This window comes from Hibiscus syriacus, unplaced genomic scaffold (genome assembly GCF_006381635.1).
Source record: "Hibiscus syriacus cultivar Baekdansim isolate YM2019G1 unplaced genomic scaffold, ASM638163v2 tig00010533_pilon, whole genome shotgun sequence".
NCBI classification, from domain to species: domain Eukaryota; kingdom Viridiplantae; phylum Streptophyta; class Magnoliopsida; order Malvales; family Malvaceae; genus Hibiscus; species Hibiscus syriacus.
The window spans coordinates 1,460,038-1,480,908 of record NW_024062223.1 but is presented as its reverse complement, the minus strand read 5'-3'; the positions used below and the strand labels follow the sequence as shown (position 1 = coordinate 1,480,908).

Here is a 20,871-nt window from a genome sequence, read left to right as displayed (position 1 = left end):
CATCTTTGACAAATGTAAATGTAGATATAATGTCACAAAACCTCTTGAGAATAAAACTCAATAGTATAAGCTCTTGAAAAGCTTGCATTCAGGCAACATGTTGATTCTGATAACAACTCATCTGATTATGAAGTGACCTTTCAAGATGATTTCACAGATATCGATAGTTCTTTTAATACCGAGAAATCTTGAATTCTGATTCTGATGAGGAGAATAAACTGTTATACTTGACAAAAATGGGATTCTCAAAGGCTGAAGCTTCAATAGACATATAGAGAAGTGGTCCAGATTCATCAATTGCAGAATTGGCAAATTTTATATGTGCTGCTCACATGACTAATGTTACTGACACATTTCTTCCGGTACAAGATGGGAAGCCATTATGCAATGATCCCAATTACAAGAAAAGGCGAAACTTGGGCTATGATTTTTTTGGGAAAAGAATAAGCAAAAGAAGCTTGAAAAGAAACTTCTTAATAAAGACGATCATGCAGTTCATCTTTTAATTCCAATGATTGGTTCTGTAGTTCTTACCAAACCAGATCAAATAACTCAAAGAATACTTCCAGAAGATGCTATTGAGTATCCTTATTTTTACTATGAGCAAATTCATCTTCCAAATTCAATGATTGGTCTTCCAAACCAGATCAGATAACTCAAAGAACACTTCCAGATGATGCTATTGGCAAATTCATCTTCTAAACTCAATGATTGTTCTGTCCAACCAGATCAGATAACTCAAAGAACACTTCCAGAAGATGCTATTGGCAAATTCATCTTCTAAATTCAATGATTGGTCTGTCCACCCAGATCAGATAACTCAAAGAACACTTCCAGAAGATGCTATTGGCAAATTCATCTTCTAAATTCAATGATTGGTCTGTCCACCCAGATCAGATAACTCAAAGAACACTTCCAGAAGATGCTATTGGCAAATTCATCTTCTAAATTCAATGATTGTTCTGTCCAACCAGATCAGATAACTCAAAGAACACTTCCAGAAGATGCTATTGGCAAATTCATCTTCTAAATTCAATGATTGTTCTGTCCAACCAGATCAGATAACTCAAAGAACACTTCCAGAAGATGCTATTGGCAAATTCATCTTCTAAATTCAATGATTGGTCTGTCCACCCAGATCAGATAACTCAAAGAACACTTCCAGAAGATGCTATTGGCAAATTCATCTTCTAAATTCAATGATTGGTCTGTCCACCCAGATCAGATAACTCAAAGAACACTTCCAAAAGATGCTATTGGCAAATTCATCTTCTAAATTCAATGATTGTTCTGTCCAACCAGATCAGATAACTCAAAGAACAATTCCAGAAGATGCTATTGAGTCTCTTTCAGTTAATGTTTGGACTAGGATATCACTATGCTTATTTGATGTAGAGCCAGAATTTGTAGATTCGAAGCATTTTCATGCTATTACATTGAAAAGGGCTATATTCATAATTCTGCCAATTAAGAACAGATTTTCTCTTATCCTGCTTCCTCCATGTGCTGATGCTTTTCCATTGACAAAGAAATGATGGCCTTCATGGGATCCAAGAACAAAGTTGAACTGTTTATAAACATGTACAGGAAGTGCCAAATTGACAGAAAGGATCTGTAAGGTTCTTGAAGCTTATGTCAATGAGCCACCTTCGAGTATCCAAAAGTATGTTCTTGATGAGTGCTGAAAATGGAATCTAGTATGGGTTGGAAGGAATAAAGTTGTTCCACTTGAACCTGATGAAGTGGAAATGCTTCTAGGTTTCCTTAAAAACCATACATGAGGAGCTGCTAGAGACATGTTTCCCAGTGATATCAATGTCTTGTTTCTTTTTGCTGGAATCAGTGCTGCAAAGATCGCCTTCTACTGTCTTAGTATATCTTTGAAAACAGAGGTGCAAGAACTGAATGGTGATCGGTTGGAGCAATTGATGAGTAGATTTGTCAAATTCAGCCTTGTTGTCGGTAGCATCCCGTGTAACAATCTTAATGTTCATGGCTTTAAGATGGTGATGATTGGCTTACTTTGTATTCCATGTATTTAAAAGTATTATCATAAAGTGATATTCAAAAATCTTTAAATTATTTCAAAATTATGTTAATTCAATAAAAGAATAAATTGAATTTTCGAAAATAAATTGAATCTCAAATAAATTGAACTTGAAATAGATAGAATTGTATTCAAAGTTATGGCAAGCATAAGAATGATAAAAATTCAAATGTCTCAACAAATTATAAGCATAAGTATTTCTAAATTAATCACATTGACACAATTTAGAGAAATGATGTAAGCTTTTGTCTGGAAGATCTCAAACGTTGTTGAAATGCTTGTAGATGTGAAGTTTCTTCCAAACTGTCAAAATCTTAAGAGGGTTCAATTGCCAGATGCCTAATATCAACCTGCATTTAAGCCGCCTTTTCAGGTTTTCAACTCAAATCCTTCCTTTGGTTACAAGATGCCCTTTGCGGGTTTTCACCTTGACCCCCTTTCTTTTTCTTTTTTTTTCTCTTTTTTCTTTTTTTCTATTTTTTCTTTTCTTTCTTTTTTCTTTTTTCTTCAAGCATAATATTTCTTGACAGAATCCGAGTTTATTGGATTTCTCAGAATTTTTCCATCCATTTCTGCCAAGATCAATACTCCTCCGGAAAAGGTATTTTTTTACAACGTATGGCCCTTCCCAATTAGGCATCCATTTCCCACGGAAATCTTTATGTATAGGCAAGATCTTTTTTAGTACTAGATCACCCTCTTGGAATTCTCTTGGATGTACTTTTTTGTCATGAGACTTCATCATCCGTTTATGATACATCTGTCCATGGCAAATAGCTTTCAATCTTTTCTCCTCAACAAGGTTCAATTGATCAACTCTAGCTTGGATCCATTCAGATTCATCCAATTTTGTTTCTCTCAATATTCGAAGCGATGGAATCTCAACTTCAATTGGTAAGACTGCTTCCATTCCGTAGACTAGAGAAAACGGTGTTGCCCCAGTAGATGTTCGAACAGTAGTTCGGTATGCATATAGAGCAAAAGATAACTTCTCGTGCCAATCTTTGTAAGTTTCAGTGGTCTTTGTAATGATTCTCTTGATGTTCTTATTTGCTGCTTCAACTGCCCCATTCATCTTTGGACGATATGCCACTGAGTTTGCATGTTTGATCTTAAACTGTGCACAAAGTTCGGTCATCATTTTGTTGTTCAGGTTCAGAGCATTATCTGTAATGATCCTTTCTGGTAGGCCATACCGGCAAACTATCTCTTTCTTTATGAATTTGCAAACTGTGGATCTCTTAATATTGGTATATGAAGCAGCTTCAACCCATTTGGTAAAATAATCAATTGCCACAAGGATGAAGCAATGTCCATTTGATGCTTTTGGTGTGATTGCACCAATGACATCTATTCCCCACATAGAAAATGGCCAGGGTGCTGTCATTACATGTAAAGGAGATGGGGGTACATGAATCTTGTCTGCATATATCTGGCATTTATGACATTTCCTTGCATAATCAATGCAATCTGTGTGCATGGTAGCCCAATAGTATCCATATCTCATTATTTTTCTGGCCATGGAAAGACCATTTGCATGTGTTCCACATATTCCACTATGTACTTCTTCAATGACGTTTCGAGCTTCGCTGGTATTTAAACATCTCAATAGCATTTGATCATTGCTTCTTCTATACATAATCTCTCCATCAAGAAAATATCCAGTAGCCATTCTTCTCAAGGTTCTTTTATCAATTTCTGATGCATTTGGTGGATAACTTTGATTTTTGATATATTGCAAGATATCATGATACCATGGTTTACCATCTACTTCTTCTTCCACACTATAACAATGTGCAGGAATTTCATATACTTGCATTTTGATTGGCATCATATCAACTTTCTTAGTTGCCTGAAACATAGCAGCTAATGTAGCCAAAGCATCTGCCATTTGATTTTCTTCTCGAGGGAGATAATTGAAGGTAACTTTCTCAAATTATTTCACTAATTCGAGTGTAAAATTTCGATATTCCAACAATTTAGGATCTTTTGTTTCCCATTCTCCTCGCAATTGATACACCACTAACGATGAATCTCCATATATTTTGAGACATTTGATTTTTCTTTCTATAGCTGCTTTCAATCCCATGACACAAGCTTCATATTCCGCCATGTTATTGGTGCAAAAGAACTCCAGTCTACTTGTAAAGGGATAATAAATATTTTCTGGAGAAACTAACACTGCCCCGATTCCTCGTCCCAAAGCATTAGATGCTCCGTCAAAGTAAAGCTTCCAAGTTGACAATTCATCATTTGTTCTGACTTCTTCATTCATGGATATGCACAACAAATCTTCATCGGGAAAATTGAAGTTCAAAGGCTGATAATCATTTGATACACGACTGGCCAGAAAATCAGCTATGACACTTCCTTTTATTGCTTTTTGGTTGACATATACAATATCAAACTCAGATAATAACATCTGCCATCTAGCCATTCTGCCTGTCAAAGCTGGTGATTCCATTAAGAATTTCAAAGGGTCAAGTTTTGATATCAACCAAGTAGTATGGTATAACATATATTGTCTGAGTCTTCGAGTAGTCCACACCAAAGCACAACATAATTTTTGTATTGGGGGATATCGAACTTCACAATCAGTAAATTTCTTGCTCAGATAATAAATAGCTTTTTCTTTTCTTCCAGATTCATCATGTTGTCCTAGTACACATCCCATCGAATTTTCGAAAACCGTCAAGTAGAGAATTAATGGTCTATCAGGCATTGGTGATACTAAAATTGGGGCATTGGATAAGTGTTTCTTAATAATATCCAGAGCTTCTTGACATTCTTCATTCCAGACTTCAGGATTATTCTTTCGAAGTAATTTGAACACTGGATCACATTTGTCAGTTAATTGAGAAATGAACCGAGATATATAATTTAATCTTCCCAAGAAGCCTCGAACTTCTTTTTTTGTATTAGGTGGTGGAAGATCTTGAATTGCTTTGACTTTATCTGGATCAATCTCGATTCCTTTTTTGCTGACCACAAATCCCAAAAGTTTCCCAGAAGTTACTCCAAAAGTGCATTTTGCGGGGTTGAGCTTTAATTGATACTTCCTCAATCTCTGGAAAAGCTTTCTCAGATTTTGAATATGTTCTTCTTCAGTTCTGGATTTGGCAATCATGTCATCCACGTATACTTCAATCTCTTTGTGCATCATGTCATGAAACAAAGTTACCATGGCTCTTTGATACGTTGCCCCTGCATTTTTCAATCCAAATGGCATCACTTTATAACAGAATGTGCCCCACATGGTTATAAATGTTGTTTTTTCCATGTCTTCAGGATTCATTTTTATCTGATTATATCCTGAAAATCCATCCATAAATGAAAACCATGCATGTCCTGCAGTATTGTCCACCAATGTGTCTATGTGGGGTAATGGAAAACTATCTTTCGGACTAGTTTGTTGAAATCTCTGTAATCCACACACATTCGAACCTTCCCATTCTTCTTTGGTACGGGCACAATGTTGGCTACCCATTCTGGGTATTTAGATGCTTGTAGGAAACCTGCATTGATCTGTTTCATTACTTCTTCTTTGATTTGTAACAACATTTCTGGCCTCATTCGTCTGAGCTTTTGTTGGACCGGTTTATATTCTGGATTGATTGGAAGCTTGTGTATCACTATATCTGTGCTCAAACCAGGCATATCTTGATACGACCAGGCAAAGATATCCTTGAACTCTTGAAGGAGATTTATCAATTCTTGTTTTATCTGGATTGTCAGAGTAGTACCAATTTTCACCTCTTTCATTTCTTCATCTGTTCCCAAATTCACAGTCTCAACCTCTTCTTTGTGGGGTAGAATTTGTTTGTCTTCTTTTTCTACCAATCTTAATAGTTCAGTAGGAACATCACATTCCAGTTCATCCTCACAACCATTGATTTCTTCCAGACATATAGGATGCTCTAAATTTATCACTGGATTAAATTTAGGAATACAGATGCTATTAACACGGTGACACCTGTAAATTTAAGTCGGACATATTTCCGAAAGAATATAGTAAATTTATGAAATGTAAAAATGTAATAAAATGTAAAGAATGATTTCCATCTGAAAATTTTAAAGAAAATTTATTATATTTAACATAATTTCTTTTACAAGATAACAAAAAGTTTTTCATATTTTTGAGCTAAACATAAAGATTAGTTCTGAATATTACTCTGCGTTAATATTAAAAACTATAGGAAGATCTTCAGTGGTCCAATTGGTGAGTGTTTCTCCAGGAAGACATGGTCGAATCCTGTCCAAGTATTTGCCAGTTTTGTTGTCATTCATGATCATGTTGATAAATAATCCATTCATAGCTTCTTCAACTATGTCTTGATCTTTCGTCAACTTTTCTTCTTTAAAGGCTTCAACAAGCTGCTGTTCTACATTAATTGTTCCCCCTGATCTGAATGTGGTCTTCAAATGTGGGAAAGACATGTATTTCCAAAGGATTTCTCCCCCTTTCAATTTTGCCTTTCTGTCTTCACATCTTCTTTTCATCTCTTTGTTCTTTTGCTGAAGATTGGGCTTAAACCCCAGCCCAAAACGATCTTTTTTCATCTTTATACTGATAGGAACTGAAATCCCTTGAAGATTCTTTCCTAGACCTTTCCCAGCTTTAACTCCGATGCCTAAAGTTTGTTGTACTGTCATCTTGGTGCAATCAGACAATCTGGGATATGGAATTTTACTTCCTTCTGCAATAAAGGTTGCATTTACAAATTCAAGAGCTCGGAAAGAGCATTCAAGAGCATCATCATTGGTGTCGATATATGGAACATCACTTGTTACCGATGCAATGATTTCTTCTTCAGCTCCTACGCATATTAGTTGTCCATCAATAACAAATTTTAATTTCTGATGTAATGAAGAAGGAACGGCTCCTGCTGAATGAATCCATGGCCTCCCTAATAGACAATTATATGTGGGGTGGATGTCCATCACTAAAAAGTCAATATTGTACACGACTGGGCCAATTAACAACGATATTTCCATTTTCCCAAGCACTTCTTTTTGAGTACCATCAAATGCTCGTACTACATTCTGATAACTCTTCATGTGTGATTGATCCAGAGGCATTCTTTGAAGTGTGACTAGAGGCATCAAGTTGAGAGCGGATCCATTGTCAATCAATACTCCTGGCAACACATGACCATGACAATGTGTTGTGATGTTCAAAGCTTTTACTGACCCCATTCCGCCTTCCGGTATTTCATCATCTGTGAACGTTATGTAATTGTCAGCGTCTATATGTCCCACAATTCTATCAAGTTTATTGAGGGATATATCTTCAGGGATGAATGTTTGATTGAGAATTTTCATCAATGCATTTCTATGTGCTTCTGAATTCATCAATAGATCAAGAATAGAAATTCTCGCTTGTTGTTTGTGTAGTTGTTCAACCACACTATACTCACTATGTTTCAGGAATTTCAAAAATTCTTGGGCTTGTTTTTCTGTCACAGGCTCATTAAATGCTGGAAGGGATTCATCTTCAAATACCTTCTGAGGTATTACCATGGCTTTTCCTTTTGTTTTCACTTGTTCTGAAGCATTAGATGTTTCGGGAGAGTAACATCTCCCACTTCTTGTAAAGAAACCGACTTCGCTCACTGCTTCAGACGTCGATGTTGTACCCAAACTTTGTATTTTCTCTTCTGTTTTTTCTAGAGAAACAGATCTTCCTACCATTGAAACATTGGTAGTATAATTCCAAGGTACCCTGCGGGTATCTTTGTATGGAAATGGTAGAGGAGTGGTGATAACTACTTTCGGCTTTATTGGTGTAGGAATCACCGTAGATGATTTTACATTAATGATCACAGGATCATTTATTCTTTGACTTGGTTTAGAATCCTCTGATGAGAAAACATCATCTTCTTTTTTCCCTGGTTCTTCTTCAAGGAATTCTATTTCTCTATTGTTCATCAATTTCTGCACCAAATCCCTAAACTCAGGACATAGTTGAATTTTATGCCCTTTCTCCTGATGATATTCACAATAATTCTTGCCTTCATTCTGCTTTGGCCTGAATTGTTGTGGAATTATACCGGCTACAGAGAGTTGTTGGAATATCCAAATAAACGGAGATTTAATTTCAGAAATGTCAGTTTTTGCTTTCTTTCTGTTCTCTTCCTGAATTGCATTCACGTTTTTGTCTCCATGATTTGGTAATGGATGATTTGATGCAGATGGTGTATTGAATTTCAATTTCCCAGTGTTGATCAAATTTTGAACCACCCTTTTGAATGCTAAACAGTTTTCAATAGAATGACCCGTAATTCCTTCATGGTAAACACAGTGTGCCTTTGTATCATACCAAGGAGGGAATGGTGGTTGCATGGGAACCAAAGGATAGGGCCGTATGACATCTGCTTTTAACAGCGAATCATAGATCTCAGCATATGGTACTGGTAAAGGTGTAAAAGACAACCTTTCATTTTCCTTTCGAGATCCTCTTGAATCTGCTCGATTAGTGTTTGTTTCCTCTTTCTTAACCCTTGGCTGGGTTATTGTAACACTTTTCGATGAATCCTTGCTGTAAGAATTGGCATTGTTGACTTCATTCTCCTTTTTCCGGTACGTAGGTCTTTTGGAACTAGACCCCTCATTTGATTCAATTTTTCCACTTTTCAAGACATTTTCAATGAGTTCTCCAGAAATGACCAAATCTGCAAAATTTCTGGTTGCATTCCCCATTAGATGATTTAAATAAGGAGCCTTCAATGTATGGACAAATAATACTGTGGCCTCTTTTTCTGACAAAGGTGGTTGAACTTGGGCTGCCGTGTCACGCCATCTTTGGGCATACTATCTGAATGTTTCATTATTCTTTTTCTCCAAATTTTGGAGAGTCCATCTATCAGGGACCATATCTGTTACGTGGCGATACTGCTCTAAAAATGCTTTAGCCAGATCTTTCCAGGATCTAATGTTGGCTTTGGTCAATTGAGTATACCATTTTAAAGCCGGTCCTGTCAAACTATCCTGAAAGCAGTGAATTAATAATTTCTCATCTTTCACATACCCTGCCATTCTGCGACAAAACATTGTAATGTGAGATGAAGGGCATGTAGTACCATCATATTTATCAAATTCAAGAGCTTTGAACTTGATGGGGAGGATTAGGTCTGGAACCAAACTCAACTCACTAGCGTCAAACCCATAGAATGATTCAGTTATTTCCACAGATTTCATTCGTTCTTCTAAGCTCTTGATCTGTCTGGTCAGCTCTTCATTTACTTTTTGTTTCTCATTCAGCTCATTCAAATCTGGTATCAAATGCTCAGTATTAAGATCCCCTATTTTGACATCGGATATAAGCGGATTTTTGCTTGAAGATGCAGGATTCACTTATTGATCTTCATGTGGTTTGGCGTCTTGTAATGCAGATGTACGAGCATTGATTTGTATAGGTGTAGTGCCAGAATGATAAATTGGTTCTGGTGGAAAACCTAAAGGATACATAGATTCTTGATCAAAAGATATAGGATTTTCAGGCATTTTTCCAATGATAGCCTGTCTTTTAAACATGTCCTCTATTTTCTGCATCATACTGTTTTGTGAATTTGCAATACTGGCTTCAATTTTTTCCAGCTTCATTCTCATTTCTTCTTGTTCTTTATGATGCTGTTCTTCAATACGCTGTATTTTATCCTCCATAATTCTCTTAGTAGCTTGTCTAGTACCGTAGTGATGTTGTATTTCTCTTTTGGCCAGAATAACTGCGATTGAAAAATCTTTTTATTATTTTTTTCAAATTTTAATTAATGAATTTTATCTTAATAATAAAAAATTATAAAATTATTCATAGAGAAAAATATGAAATGAATGATGAATGTATGCAAAATGTAAGTATGCAAAAAGGTATTGATCCCAAAAAGTTAACTGTCATAGAACAACTTTCATCGGCATACAAAAGTTTCTTTAAAATAGTTCAGAACTACAGATAAGGCGTAGCTTTCCTATTAAGCTCTATAATTTCTTTCATTAACCATGACACCTTCTTTCCGCACTTAGAAACTGGATCAACGTGATGCTCAATTATTTTGGCTTCAACAGCTAGTTCCCCAACATATCTAGCAACTTCGCTCATTTGAACCATGGCCTCGAACACCATATTACTTCTTTCTTCACTTCTTTCAACATAGAACTCAGTTGACTTTTGCCATTGTTCATTTGTTCCTTCAAGAGTTTGCTCTAACTCAGTGATTCTGACTTGACAATTGTGCAGAATTTTTTCAAGATCTCTAATGCGTCTTCGCAGTGAAGCATTTTCCTCATTACTTTCTTTGAGATCATTAGGCCCTAGACGAACCTTTTCTTGAAACAATGATTCCTCAAATTGCAAAATGTAAGCATTAAACTCTGAGTTTTTGTTTCTAGACTGATCCAGATCTTCTTCAAGTTTTGTTCGTGCTTCTTGCGTTCTTTGATTAAGCTTCTGGATCTGCACATCTTTGTTTCTGCATCTTCGCATCCAATTTCTAGCCACTTCCTGCTCTACCTCAAGTCTGGTGTTGAAATTTTTTCTTTCCAGCTCCCATTTTTCTTTTTCAACATTGGATTCTTCCATCTTTTGGCCTCTGACTTCAAGTTCAGCAATCAACTGGTTCATTTCAGATTCAAATCCCTTGAACATGATATTTTTCTCACCTTCAAATTTATTAAAGATGTCATTCTTCATTTCTTCTAAATCTTTGGCTCGATCTCTTTCTCTATGCATTTCATTCATGATCTCGCGATGCTCAGCCTTGTGTTTTATAATTCGCTCTCTTCTGTCGACCTCAAAATCTTCCATTTTTTGCTTTCCTTTCTCAAGGCTTTTGAGTAGACGGCTATTCTTTCCTTTCAGATCTTCAACTCGTCTTTTCTCGATGTTCAACTCTCTAGTCATCTGTATTGTTGCTTGGCTTGATCCTGATGCTTTCCGGGATTTATATAACTCCTGGTAATTTTTCTGTAAGGCTCTGTACTCATCCTCACCTTTTTCTTTATCTTTTCTCAACATTGCACATTGTGATGAATGAAATTCAATGTCAACCCCCATCATAGCTTTATCTTGTCTCATTTGCTCTAATTCTTTCGACCAGCCTTTTCTTTCTGCTTCAAACTCAGCTCTCAAGATTTCAATCTCTGACGGAACCACCTTAATGCGATCTTCCATAGAGATATCCTCATTTTGATCTGGTAAAGGAATATTTTCGTTTTTTCTGACAGATCTCCATTCTTCATAATCAGGAGTTAGCATTTCTTTTGCTGCTTTAGCTCGGATACAAAAAGTTGTTTTCCAAGCTGTAACGGCTTCCATAATACTTCTTTTATAATTTTTGCTGTGGAATGTGAATTCAGATGACTGTAATCCAGCAATGACAGGTACAAATTGACGACCTTCATACTGTCTTATAACCAGAAGTGGTGCATATCCAATTCCTCCCCATAATTCGAGCAGCATTATCCAGTTGTAATCTCCACATTTGTAAAAGAATTCCCTTTGGATTTGCCACGGGGCTCGCCAAATCACGTCATTGCTTTGTAAATTTCGAAAGGCATTAATCCACATATCTTTCTTAATTTCTTTCGGCCATTCCTGCTCCAGAAATTCTTTTAATGGTGAGTAATCCGTATTAAAGCGTCGGTATGACACTTTTTCTGTCCTCCAGAAATGACTACGGATCCAAACATATAACAACTGGGTACACCCTGAGAATCGTCCACCTCCTAACTTTCTACAAGCATTTAACGATCTGAAGGTCTCTGCTAGGATTGCAGAAGCAGGATTAATCTTTTTCGGTAGCTGCTCAAACAAATCTACCACTGCAGCTTCAACATATCCCAATACTTTTGGAAAGATGACCATACCATATATACCCAGAGCAAATAAATCGAATCGTACTTTAATATCTGGATGGCTCTGAATAAGCTCTCTAATGTTGGTCCAAGCAATGCCTTCGCTTTCGCCTTTTTGTTTTGTACGTGATGCCACCCATTCTTCTTGTACCCCGGCAATCTTTGCTAATTTAACTCGAAAGGGTTGAGTTTTAATTGACTTTGAATAGATTCGATTCTCCAAAGCCCCATCTATATGTAGCAAAGTTGTGTATTCTTCAATAGTAGGGACCAAGTCTTCTTTATTGAGAGTGAAGCAATTGTACCCTGGATTCCAGAATTGAATTAGGGCTCGGAGTAATTCATCATCAACTTCTACATAGAGCAAATATGGGATGTCTCCGTAAGTCTGATAAAACTGCAATTTTTTGTTTGAATCCCAACTTTCCCAAATGCTTCGCAAATCTTGCGTATCATTTCTTTTTAATGAAACTGGAGCATAACTGGCCAAGTCAGATATATAATCATCCTGTAAACTGTCTCCTTCTTGTCTTTGTACATCCTCAGCCCACTGTCTTACTTCTGAGTTCAGAATTACTTGATTTGAACACTTTTTATCCATAGGTGAAGGCTTTCCAATGAGACAATTAACACAAGGATCAATGCCTTTTATCCTGTATGATGCTATGCAAACAGAAAAATAAAGAACACACAAAAAGAAAATAAATTAGTTTACATAATAAAGAAATTTAACATTTACATAAATAATTTTTTATTTAAACATGCTTTTCTAAATTTAAATAATTTAAATATACATGTAATTTAAAGAAAATAAATAAACTAGAAAGTTAGAATACATTTCTCTTGTGTGTACACCTATTTTAGACAAAATTTCGGCATGACTTAGGATCGGAAGAGTTTCTAGGGTTTTCTATATGCAGGGTTTCAGATCTAAGAGTAAAGGTACCCGAATTATTCTTGTTAGTGCCCCCTTGGGTTGCTAACCCTCAACCCTAGTCCATCACAGACTAAAGTGGATTGAGTTCAATTCGAGGGGATACATTTCTCTATGCCTGACACGGAGAATAAATTCTCACGAAAACATAGAGCATATGAACCCCGAAAGTTACTTGCTAGGTCTGACACGGAGAATAAATTCTCACGAAGACGTCGCTTTCACTCCCACTTAAAAGGGACAACTCAATTTTAGAGCTTTATGTTATGCAATGCAAGTGTTGTGTGTGAGGAGAAATGTTCATACCTCTGACAAAATAAATAATGAAATAAAATACTTACAAATAAAATAAAATATGTAAATATTATGAAAATAATAAAAAAATATAAAAATTTTGAAAAGATAAAATTAAAAATTAAATATATGAATTTTTAATTCTTAATTAATAGAGACAATTCATAATTGATTTTTAAAAGTTTGACCTGTCCCCAGCAGAGTCGCCAAGCTGTCGTAACCGGTTTTCGTCCGGGCACGAAATATTTATTTGACGGGGAAATTGATGTGAATAAATAATTTTGAAAATAATTTGTGAGTCGCCATCGGCCTTTTGGATCAGGTAGGTCGAATACCTAAAAATTATTTTTTTTAAAAGAGTTTTTTTAAAAAAACATCCATTAAAAAAAATGAACTGATCTGCGTTTTATAACCAAAAATTCTATCTTTTTTTTTTTAAATAAAAAGGGATTCGTGGTCGGTTACGTTTAGGGAAGGATTAGCACCCCTACAACGCCCAAAAATTGGTACTTTTTAATTATAAATTGTCTCTATTATTAAAATTAAAAAATATATTTAATTTATAATCCTATTATTTCAAAATTATATAAAAAATATTTATTTATTTAAAAATATCAGAAAAAAACTTCTAGGTGCCTTAAGACAGCTCTTTTCTTTGATATTAATTTAAATAATATTGTTTAATTTTAAAATATCTGAATAGGACATCCAGTTGTTTTAAGACTGTCCTGTTCTTTGATATTGAAAACTAAATATTTATTTATTATATACTTATAACAACATTTAAATATATAAGCAAGTAAAAGAATACAATTCTAAATATATATTTAAAAGCAATAAAAAAAATACTTAAAATAAATGACTAAAATATAGTGAAATTAAAATTGACAAACCTAATTCATAATTAATCAAAATTACAGGGATTAATCAAGCTATTTTCTTATTTCATAATTTAGTGACTAAAATAAAATTATCTATAATTCGGATATTATAATAAAATAAATTAAAAATATAAACTAGGGATTAAAATATTATTTATCAAAATTAAGGGATTAAATCTGTTATTTATCCTAAATATATTATTTTAATATGAAGGACTAAAATAAATAAAATTAAAATTTCGAGATCAAATTAAAAGTATTATAAAATCGATTTAGTGACTAGAATGTAAAAATTACAAATTGGAATGGCTTCGAATGGGATTTACCCTTTGTGAAATTACAGAAATACCCTCCCCGAAACGACGTCGTTTGGGAGAGGGTATTTATAACCCAAACCGGCTGGCCCGTAGGGCCAGCTTCTCATTTCATTTTCCCTGTTCTCTCTCTAACAGAGAGAACAAATTTGTTCTCTGCCTTCTCTCTAGCTTCCCTCATCGGAGGGAAGCCGGTCACCGGACGGCAACAAATTTTTACTCTAATAGATAGATCGGACCGTCCTAAGGACGGTTCCGGTGGTATTTTCTCCTAAAAAGCTCCCAATCGGAGCGAATCTACAAAAGTACCTTCGGTGTTTCGAAGGTTCCGGTGAGATCCGGTGGTCGGGGCTTCCTCGGTAAGTTTCTCTTCTTCCTTTTTCCTTCTTTTTTGTTTCTGGTTGTGGGATGTTTGACTGAGATCGTTGGTTAGTAGTTTGTTTTTTTTTTCGTTTCTCTGTTTTTTTCTTTCTCCGGTTCTGTCTCTCTCTTTTTTCTCTGTCTCTCTGTGTTTTTTTTTCAGGTTGGGGTGGTGGCTTTTATAGCCACCACCGGTGTGGCCATCGGACCGGTCCGAAGATGGGGTCTCGGTGAGTCACCGGACTACCAGTGGTGACTCACCCCGTAGCCATGGCGTGGACGGCTGGCGTTGGAGCTTCTGGAGCCTTCGGTTGGGACGTGGCAGTGGCGGAGGCGGCGAGATAGCAGCGGCGGCCGCGTGTCCCTAGGGTATCAGACCCTAGGGTTTCCATCTGGAGCAATCTAGGGACCCTAACTGCTGTGATGAGGCGGCCGGCTAGATTAGGGTTAGGTAACCCTAACTGAAACCCCCAAATGTTTAGGGTTTCTGGTTTGTTCTGGACCGGTTCTGGTTTGTTTGTAACTGGGCCGGTCCATTTGTAATTGGCCTGTAATTAATTATTTATATATATATTTAATATATATTTAATAATAATAATAATAATAATAATAATAATAATAGTAATAATAATAATAATAATAATAGTAATAATAATAATAATAATAATAATAATAATAATAATATGGATAAAAAAATTAGTATCTTCACAACATGTATGGGAAATTCTGTAACCAAGTAGGTGAAGGAGTAGCGGTGGCACTACTTGTTTGCATTTGCATGGTGGTCCTGTCTTGTATATCTGCATTTGGTCTGTTCCGCTTATATGGTGGCAACAAGGCCAAGAACAACTCCGGCTGGTAGAACATGTGTCCCGAAATGTTTCACTTTTATAGGGTAATTTCCTGTAATTTTATGTTTTTCATATATAAGTTGATGATGATAAAACAAAAGTGGGTTCATCAGTTTTGGAATCCCATTGACAATAGATGAAGGCTGCTTCTTTCTGCAGAAATTTGTTCTCATTAAAGCCGGTTAATTTTTCACGTGTAATTTCTCATGTTCCACTCCTCTGCAAGCAAGAAAGAGAGTATCGTAGAATACATTTTTTCTTGGAAATTGAATAAATTTATTCGAATTAAACTAAAACCTTGTTTACAATAAATTTATTTTAAATCCAGGATCGAATTCTAAACAATCGAACTACCGTCGTCTACCTTGGATTTTGTCTTGGCATAGTATGGTGTCAAACATGGATTCAAATCTTCAAGGACCAAGTCACTTGGACTACCAGGAGCTGTTGGATCGCCAGAACTAGATTCCTGAAAGTTTTAGATCTCGATTATTTCGAGTTGAGATTAGGAGTGTAAATGAACATAACGTGTTAATCGTAAAATCTAAATTTCTTACCAAAGAATCAGAATGCTCGACTCCATCTAACACGGGCGTCATGGGAGAGATGCTACTATGCCACTGGTCACAAGACCGATCTGCTTTCATCTGTTCAAAATCATACGTTTGATTACAAGAATCCATGCTTATAATGGGATTGGTTTGTGTGGACTGGGATTATTATTACCTGATGAAGATCCAGGGCAAGGCATTGGAGTTGTTCTGTAAGAGAATTGACCTGTCTTTGCAGAGTTGGGATCTGTTGCTTGGCTTGTGTCAGCTCAGAACCTTGCGTTTCCACAAGTTCTTGAAGCTCAGAATTCATGGCGTCGGGGAAAAGTATTGCACTTTTCAATGATTTGATTTCTTCTCTTTGTTTCAAGCACAAATCTTTCAGCTTCTCAACCTGCAAAACACCTTCTATATTAAATTTTAATTCGAACCCAAAAATTCATAGTTAATTCTAACATCTTCAACTCGAATTCAAACTCAAACTAAAACTCGAACCAACTCGAGCCCAAAGCAATTATATTAGCAAATGGGATCACCTCTGTGTTCTTGTCTTGAAGCTGAAGCTTGAGCAAAGCAATCTCCGTCTCCAGCTCCTTATTTGAACTCAGTAACTCCCTCTCACTTCTCAAAACCATAGCCAGAGTCCTAGTATTCCCTTTAACCTCCGTCAATGCCCTCCTCTCCTTATCGGCGGAGCCGTTCCCGAACAGCTTCCTCTGCAACGCCGTGAAAGCAGTTCCCTTTCTGGCGGTCTTCTTGAGATCCTCGGCAAGTACATCGGACGGAATGAAAAGCTGGCCCATTGTCTTGTTTTTGGATTTACTGTCGACGAATCTCTTCATGATGCTCGTGAAGTTGTGGTGAGTGGTGGTGGTGCTGGTGGTCTTGCTCCGGCAACCTTGGGTGACGGCCGATGGGTTTGGTTTGGCGAGGGCTTTAGAGAAGGAGGGCTTTGGTTTGGCGGAAGAGGAAGCGTTGAGGTCTATGGATGATGAGGTGGACCTGGAAGAGCAGGAATCGTACGACTTGTAGCGGGTGGCCATTTTTACAGGGACAAACGCAGTTGGGGATTTTGTTGAAGGTTTTTGTAAGAGTTGCTCGCCCTGTTCTGTTCTGGTTTATGTTTGGTGTGTTCACTGATTTGAAAAGGGTCTTGTCTTCGTTGAATTCTGTGGTGGGGGGGGGAACGAGACATTTCGAATTTTGATTACGGACATGTGTTGATTTGGGTGTGCGGTGCTTTTTGAATTTTGAATTGTGTTGCATGCCAAAGGCGCCTCTGTGTTTTATTGGTTTAAATGGACTAATGATGATATAAACTCTAATGAACAAGTGTTATCAAGCAGATAAGTGTTTATTTTATTATTTTATTATTTTAATTATTTTTTAATTAAATTAATTAAATTTATATAAGTTAATTTTATTTATTTTTAATAATATCGAGCGATAGCAAGATAATATTTGGGGTAAATTATGCGTTTAATACATAAATTATCAGTTTTGATCCGTTTTAATATTTAATTTTTTAACTTTTTGCAAAATATTTTTAACATTTGTTTTTTATTTCATTTTAGTACATCACTGTTAAAAATTTAACGGACGGGCTCACCGATCGTCGAATCTACAATCATTGGTCGATAAAGCTCAAACTTTTCAGCCCGTACCTTTCAACCCCTGAACGTGATTCTAACCTCCGTTTCATTGAAAAATGCCTCAATCTCCCTTAATTGGCGATGAACTCTTCAATTTCTTCATCCCTGATCTCCATCGTCAACTGTCCAATGAACCTAAAAATGAACTATGTTTGGTCGACTCATCATTCTCTCATGGTCCACCGTTTGGATTGGTTATCCGTTTATCGGAGCTATGCCTTGTCATCCTATCCGTTAAATTTTTAATGACGGAATACTAAAATGATATAAAAACTAAAAGTTAGGCATAGTTTTAAAAAAGGAAGTACTTAAACTATATTGTTATTATCAAATAGATGCTTAAACTATTTTTTGACTCATTCAAGTGCCTAACATTACAAACATTACCCATTTAAATGTTTCGGTCGTCAACAACGTTAATTTTCCAGTTAAGTGACACGTTTCATAATCTGATAATTTTAAAAATTTATTTTCGAAAAAGCCTTAATTGTATCTAAAATATATAAAAAAAAACCTCAAACTCTTAAAATCTCTTATTCTAGTCCCATTTACTCCTACTGTCGGTCATATTGGGTCACCCATTCACTGGCAATCGACCACCCATACGTTCTCGACCACCCAATGACTGGTCACAACTCTTACTATCATCTCAGAACTCAAAATTCTCAAATACCTAAATTTAAATTTCTAATCCCTAAAATCTCAAAAAACTCAATCCTTCAAATTCGATCGTGATAATCAGTTGTTTCGCTGACTGTGACAGCCGACCATTTGGTCGATCGTTTGGCCGTTGAAGAAGGGAGGAAGGTGAGGGGAACAAGGGAGGGAAAAAGGGGCATGCAAGATAAAGGTTTTGTGTTTTTTTCCCTAATAATATTTTTATTTTTTAAAAAATAAAAAATTTAAAATTCTAATATTGTAGCACGTGTGACTTAACGGGGTTTTATAACGACCATTACGGATCGAGACACCTAAATGAGTAATGTTTGTAACATTAGACACATAGATGAGCCAAAAAATAGTTTAAACACCTATTTAAGAATAATGATATAGTTTGGGCACTTATTTTGATATTAAGTCTTTGAAAAATTGACAGTCAGATACTAAAACAGAAAAAAAACTAATAGTTTAAGTACTGAACACGTAGTTTATCCTAATATTTATTCAAAAAAAAAATATTTATTAACGATGTATATACAATCTATAAACATAATTATTTAAATTCAGATTTTTCTAAAATATAATATTACATTTTACTATTAATATCATTTAATAATTTTATTGGAGTCAATTTTAAAATGATAATATTTCATTCCAATTGATTGAAAACCAAACCCTTAATGAGACTTTTTAACCTAAGCAAATATCAAACGGCGCCGCCTAAAAACCCATCAAAATGACAATGTTTCACAGACATGACCTAAACGCAAAACGAACCGTTTTATTAATTCCCTCGCACAACATTGATGCCATGAATAACCGGTTCGTTTGCATTTATTCGCGACATTAATCAATTAATAATTTTTATATGAAAGATATGACTTTATCAAAAATAAAATTTTAAAGATTAAAATATTTAAAAAATAAAACTTAAAAATTCATTCAATTAAACTTTAAGAATTATTTTTAACATTCTATATAAAAATTTCTAAGCTCTAGAAACTCAAATTAAAATCTTAAATTTCATTGCCCACTTAAAATATCTTTTTAAAAAAAAATAATTAAATTTTACTCTATAAATTTCAGAATTTAAATAATTAATAAATCTTTATATTTTTAAAATTTAGTAATTTAATAGTTCTCTACATTCAATTTGAATCCCTATTATTGTAAAAATTATAATTATACCACTTTTCTTCATTATACAGAATTAATCAAAACCCCTCAAAGTCCATGGACTCTTAATACAAAGTAGAAGAACATTACTAAAACACTAACAACATACCATATGTATGTATGGTAGCAGCAGTGGTGGTGAGTTATGAGTACGAGTCACAACAGTGGTGGTGAGTTAGCAGCAGGCTACAGACGAGACAGCTAGAGGGTAGCTAAAAGTATTAGAATATTCAAAGGAGAGGCCTTCGCCGCGACCAAGTGGCTCCCCGTCATTAACAAGGCAATCGTCATATGTCTGTCGCTTGAACACGGTGGGATTAATCAACTTCACCGAACTGAACCACCCACAGCTGACGTGAATGTCGGAGATGCTACAACCCGACACGCACACGTTCATTATCTGAACCGTGTACGTCGGGATCCCGTTGGGGAGCGGTGCCGTCGAGCCTTGGAATATAACGATGTCGTCCTTAGTACACTCGGTGCCGATCCGATTGGCATCGCCGTCGTCTGCATGTGGTGTGTGCATAAATCAGGGTTTTTGTTCAAAGTCAAAATTGTTAGATATATTTAATGATGGAATTTATGATATGTGTCGTACCAGTGGACTGCAACAGCTTCCTAGTTATGGCAGATGTGCTTTCCTTGGAAAAGACTAAGTTTTTAATGCTTCCTTGACCCAGTGCTTCCTCTTGTTGAATCGACGACTCCACTGCATTCATTTATCGATCGAGTCTTAATTCAATTATATATTATGAAGATGGAATACATACATATATATATATATATATATATATATATATTTAAATTTAAATTTAAATATAATTATGTTCGATTCAGAGTAATACACATGCATGTTAGTTTCGGAGGAGAAGATGCACATTACCGAAGCAAAGAAGTAAAACCAGCGGCAAGAACCAAGCCAGAAAGGTGATGCCATTGCCGGGTGTAAGACTTCCCGGAGCAGGTGTCATTATCACTCAGAAAAGTGATTAGTTGATGCACCAGAAATATCAGACCTCTCTTGTATGTGTTTTGATTGATGAAACTGGCTAGGGTTTTGAAGAAGAAGATGATGATGATGGGAAATACCAAGTTGGATGAGCTGCAGATGAATTTATAGCACCAGCAAGCATGGAGCGTGGCAAGCTCATATTAACGCATTGCCCACCTTTCTTGGGGACTGTGCTACCACGTGTAAGAATTTCACTTTTATTTTTATATTTTTATTAGCATCACAAATGTTATCAGCTCAAAGTACTACAATCAAGTCGCAAATAGGGTGAGAAAAAATCGATTGAT

General features: G+C 35.7%; 2 protein-coding genes across 2 annotated transcripts; both read right to left on the bottom strand.

Annotated features, from left to right (window-relative positions):
* Positions 1 to 15,867: 15,867 nt before the first annotated feature.
* LOC120204010 lies at positions 15,868 to 17,189 on the bottom strand. Its single transcript, XM_039204120.1, has 4 exons — positions 16,618 to 17,189; positions 16,257 to 16,475; positions 16,088 to 16,177; positions 15,868 to 15,999 (listed from the first exon to the last, which is right to left on the bottom strand). The coding sequence occupies exons 1-4, from the start codon at positions 17,122 to 17,124 to the stop codon at positions 15,868 to 15,870; spliced, it is 948 nt and encodes a 315-aa protein (XP_039060051.1). The 5' UTR covers positions 17,125 to 17,189.
* Positions 17,190 to 19,744: 2,555 nt separating this feature from the next.
* LOC120204009 (TPD1 protein homolog 1-like) lies at positions 19,745 to 20,291 on the bottom strand. Its single transcript, XM_039204119.1, has 2 exons — positions 20,171 to 20,291; positions 19,745 to 20,079 (listed from the first exon to the last, which is right to left on the bottom strand). The coding sequence occupies exons 1-2, from the start codon at positions 20,289 to 20,291 to the stop codon at positions 19,745 to 19,747; spliced, it is 456 nt and encodes a 151-aa protein (XP_039060050.1).
* Between the last annotated feature and the right edge of the window lie 580 nt (positions 20,292 to 20,871).

Excerpts from the sequence above, each read along its gene's own strand:
- LOC120204010 (XM_039204120.1), bottom strand. The coding sequence starts at position 17,124 with ATGGCCACCCGCTACAAGTCGTACGATTCCTGCTCTTCCAGGTCCACC. Across the intron at positions 16,178-16,256 it reads TTGCCCTGGATCTTCATCAG|ATGAAAGCAGATCGGTCTTG; the intron begins GTAATAATAATC and ends GATTTTGAACAG. Across the intron at positions 16,000-16,087 it reads TCGAGCATTCTGATTCTTTG|GAATCTAGTTCTGGCGATCC; the intron begins GTAAGAAATTTA and ends TAAAACTTTCAG.
- LOC120204009 (XM_039204119.1), bottom strand. The coding sequence starts at position 20,291 with ATGAATGCAGTGGAGTCGTCGATTCAACAAGAGGAAGCACTGGGTCAA. Across the intron at positions 20,080-20,170 it reads GAAGCTGTTGCAGTCCACTG|ACGACGGCGATGCCAATCGG; the intron begins GTACGACACATA and ends CACCACATGCAG.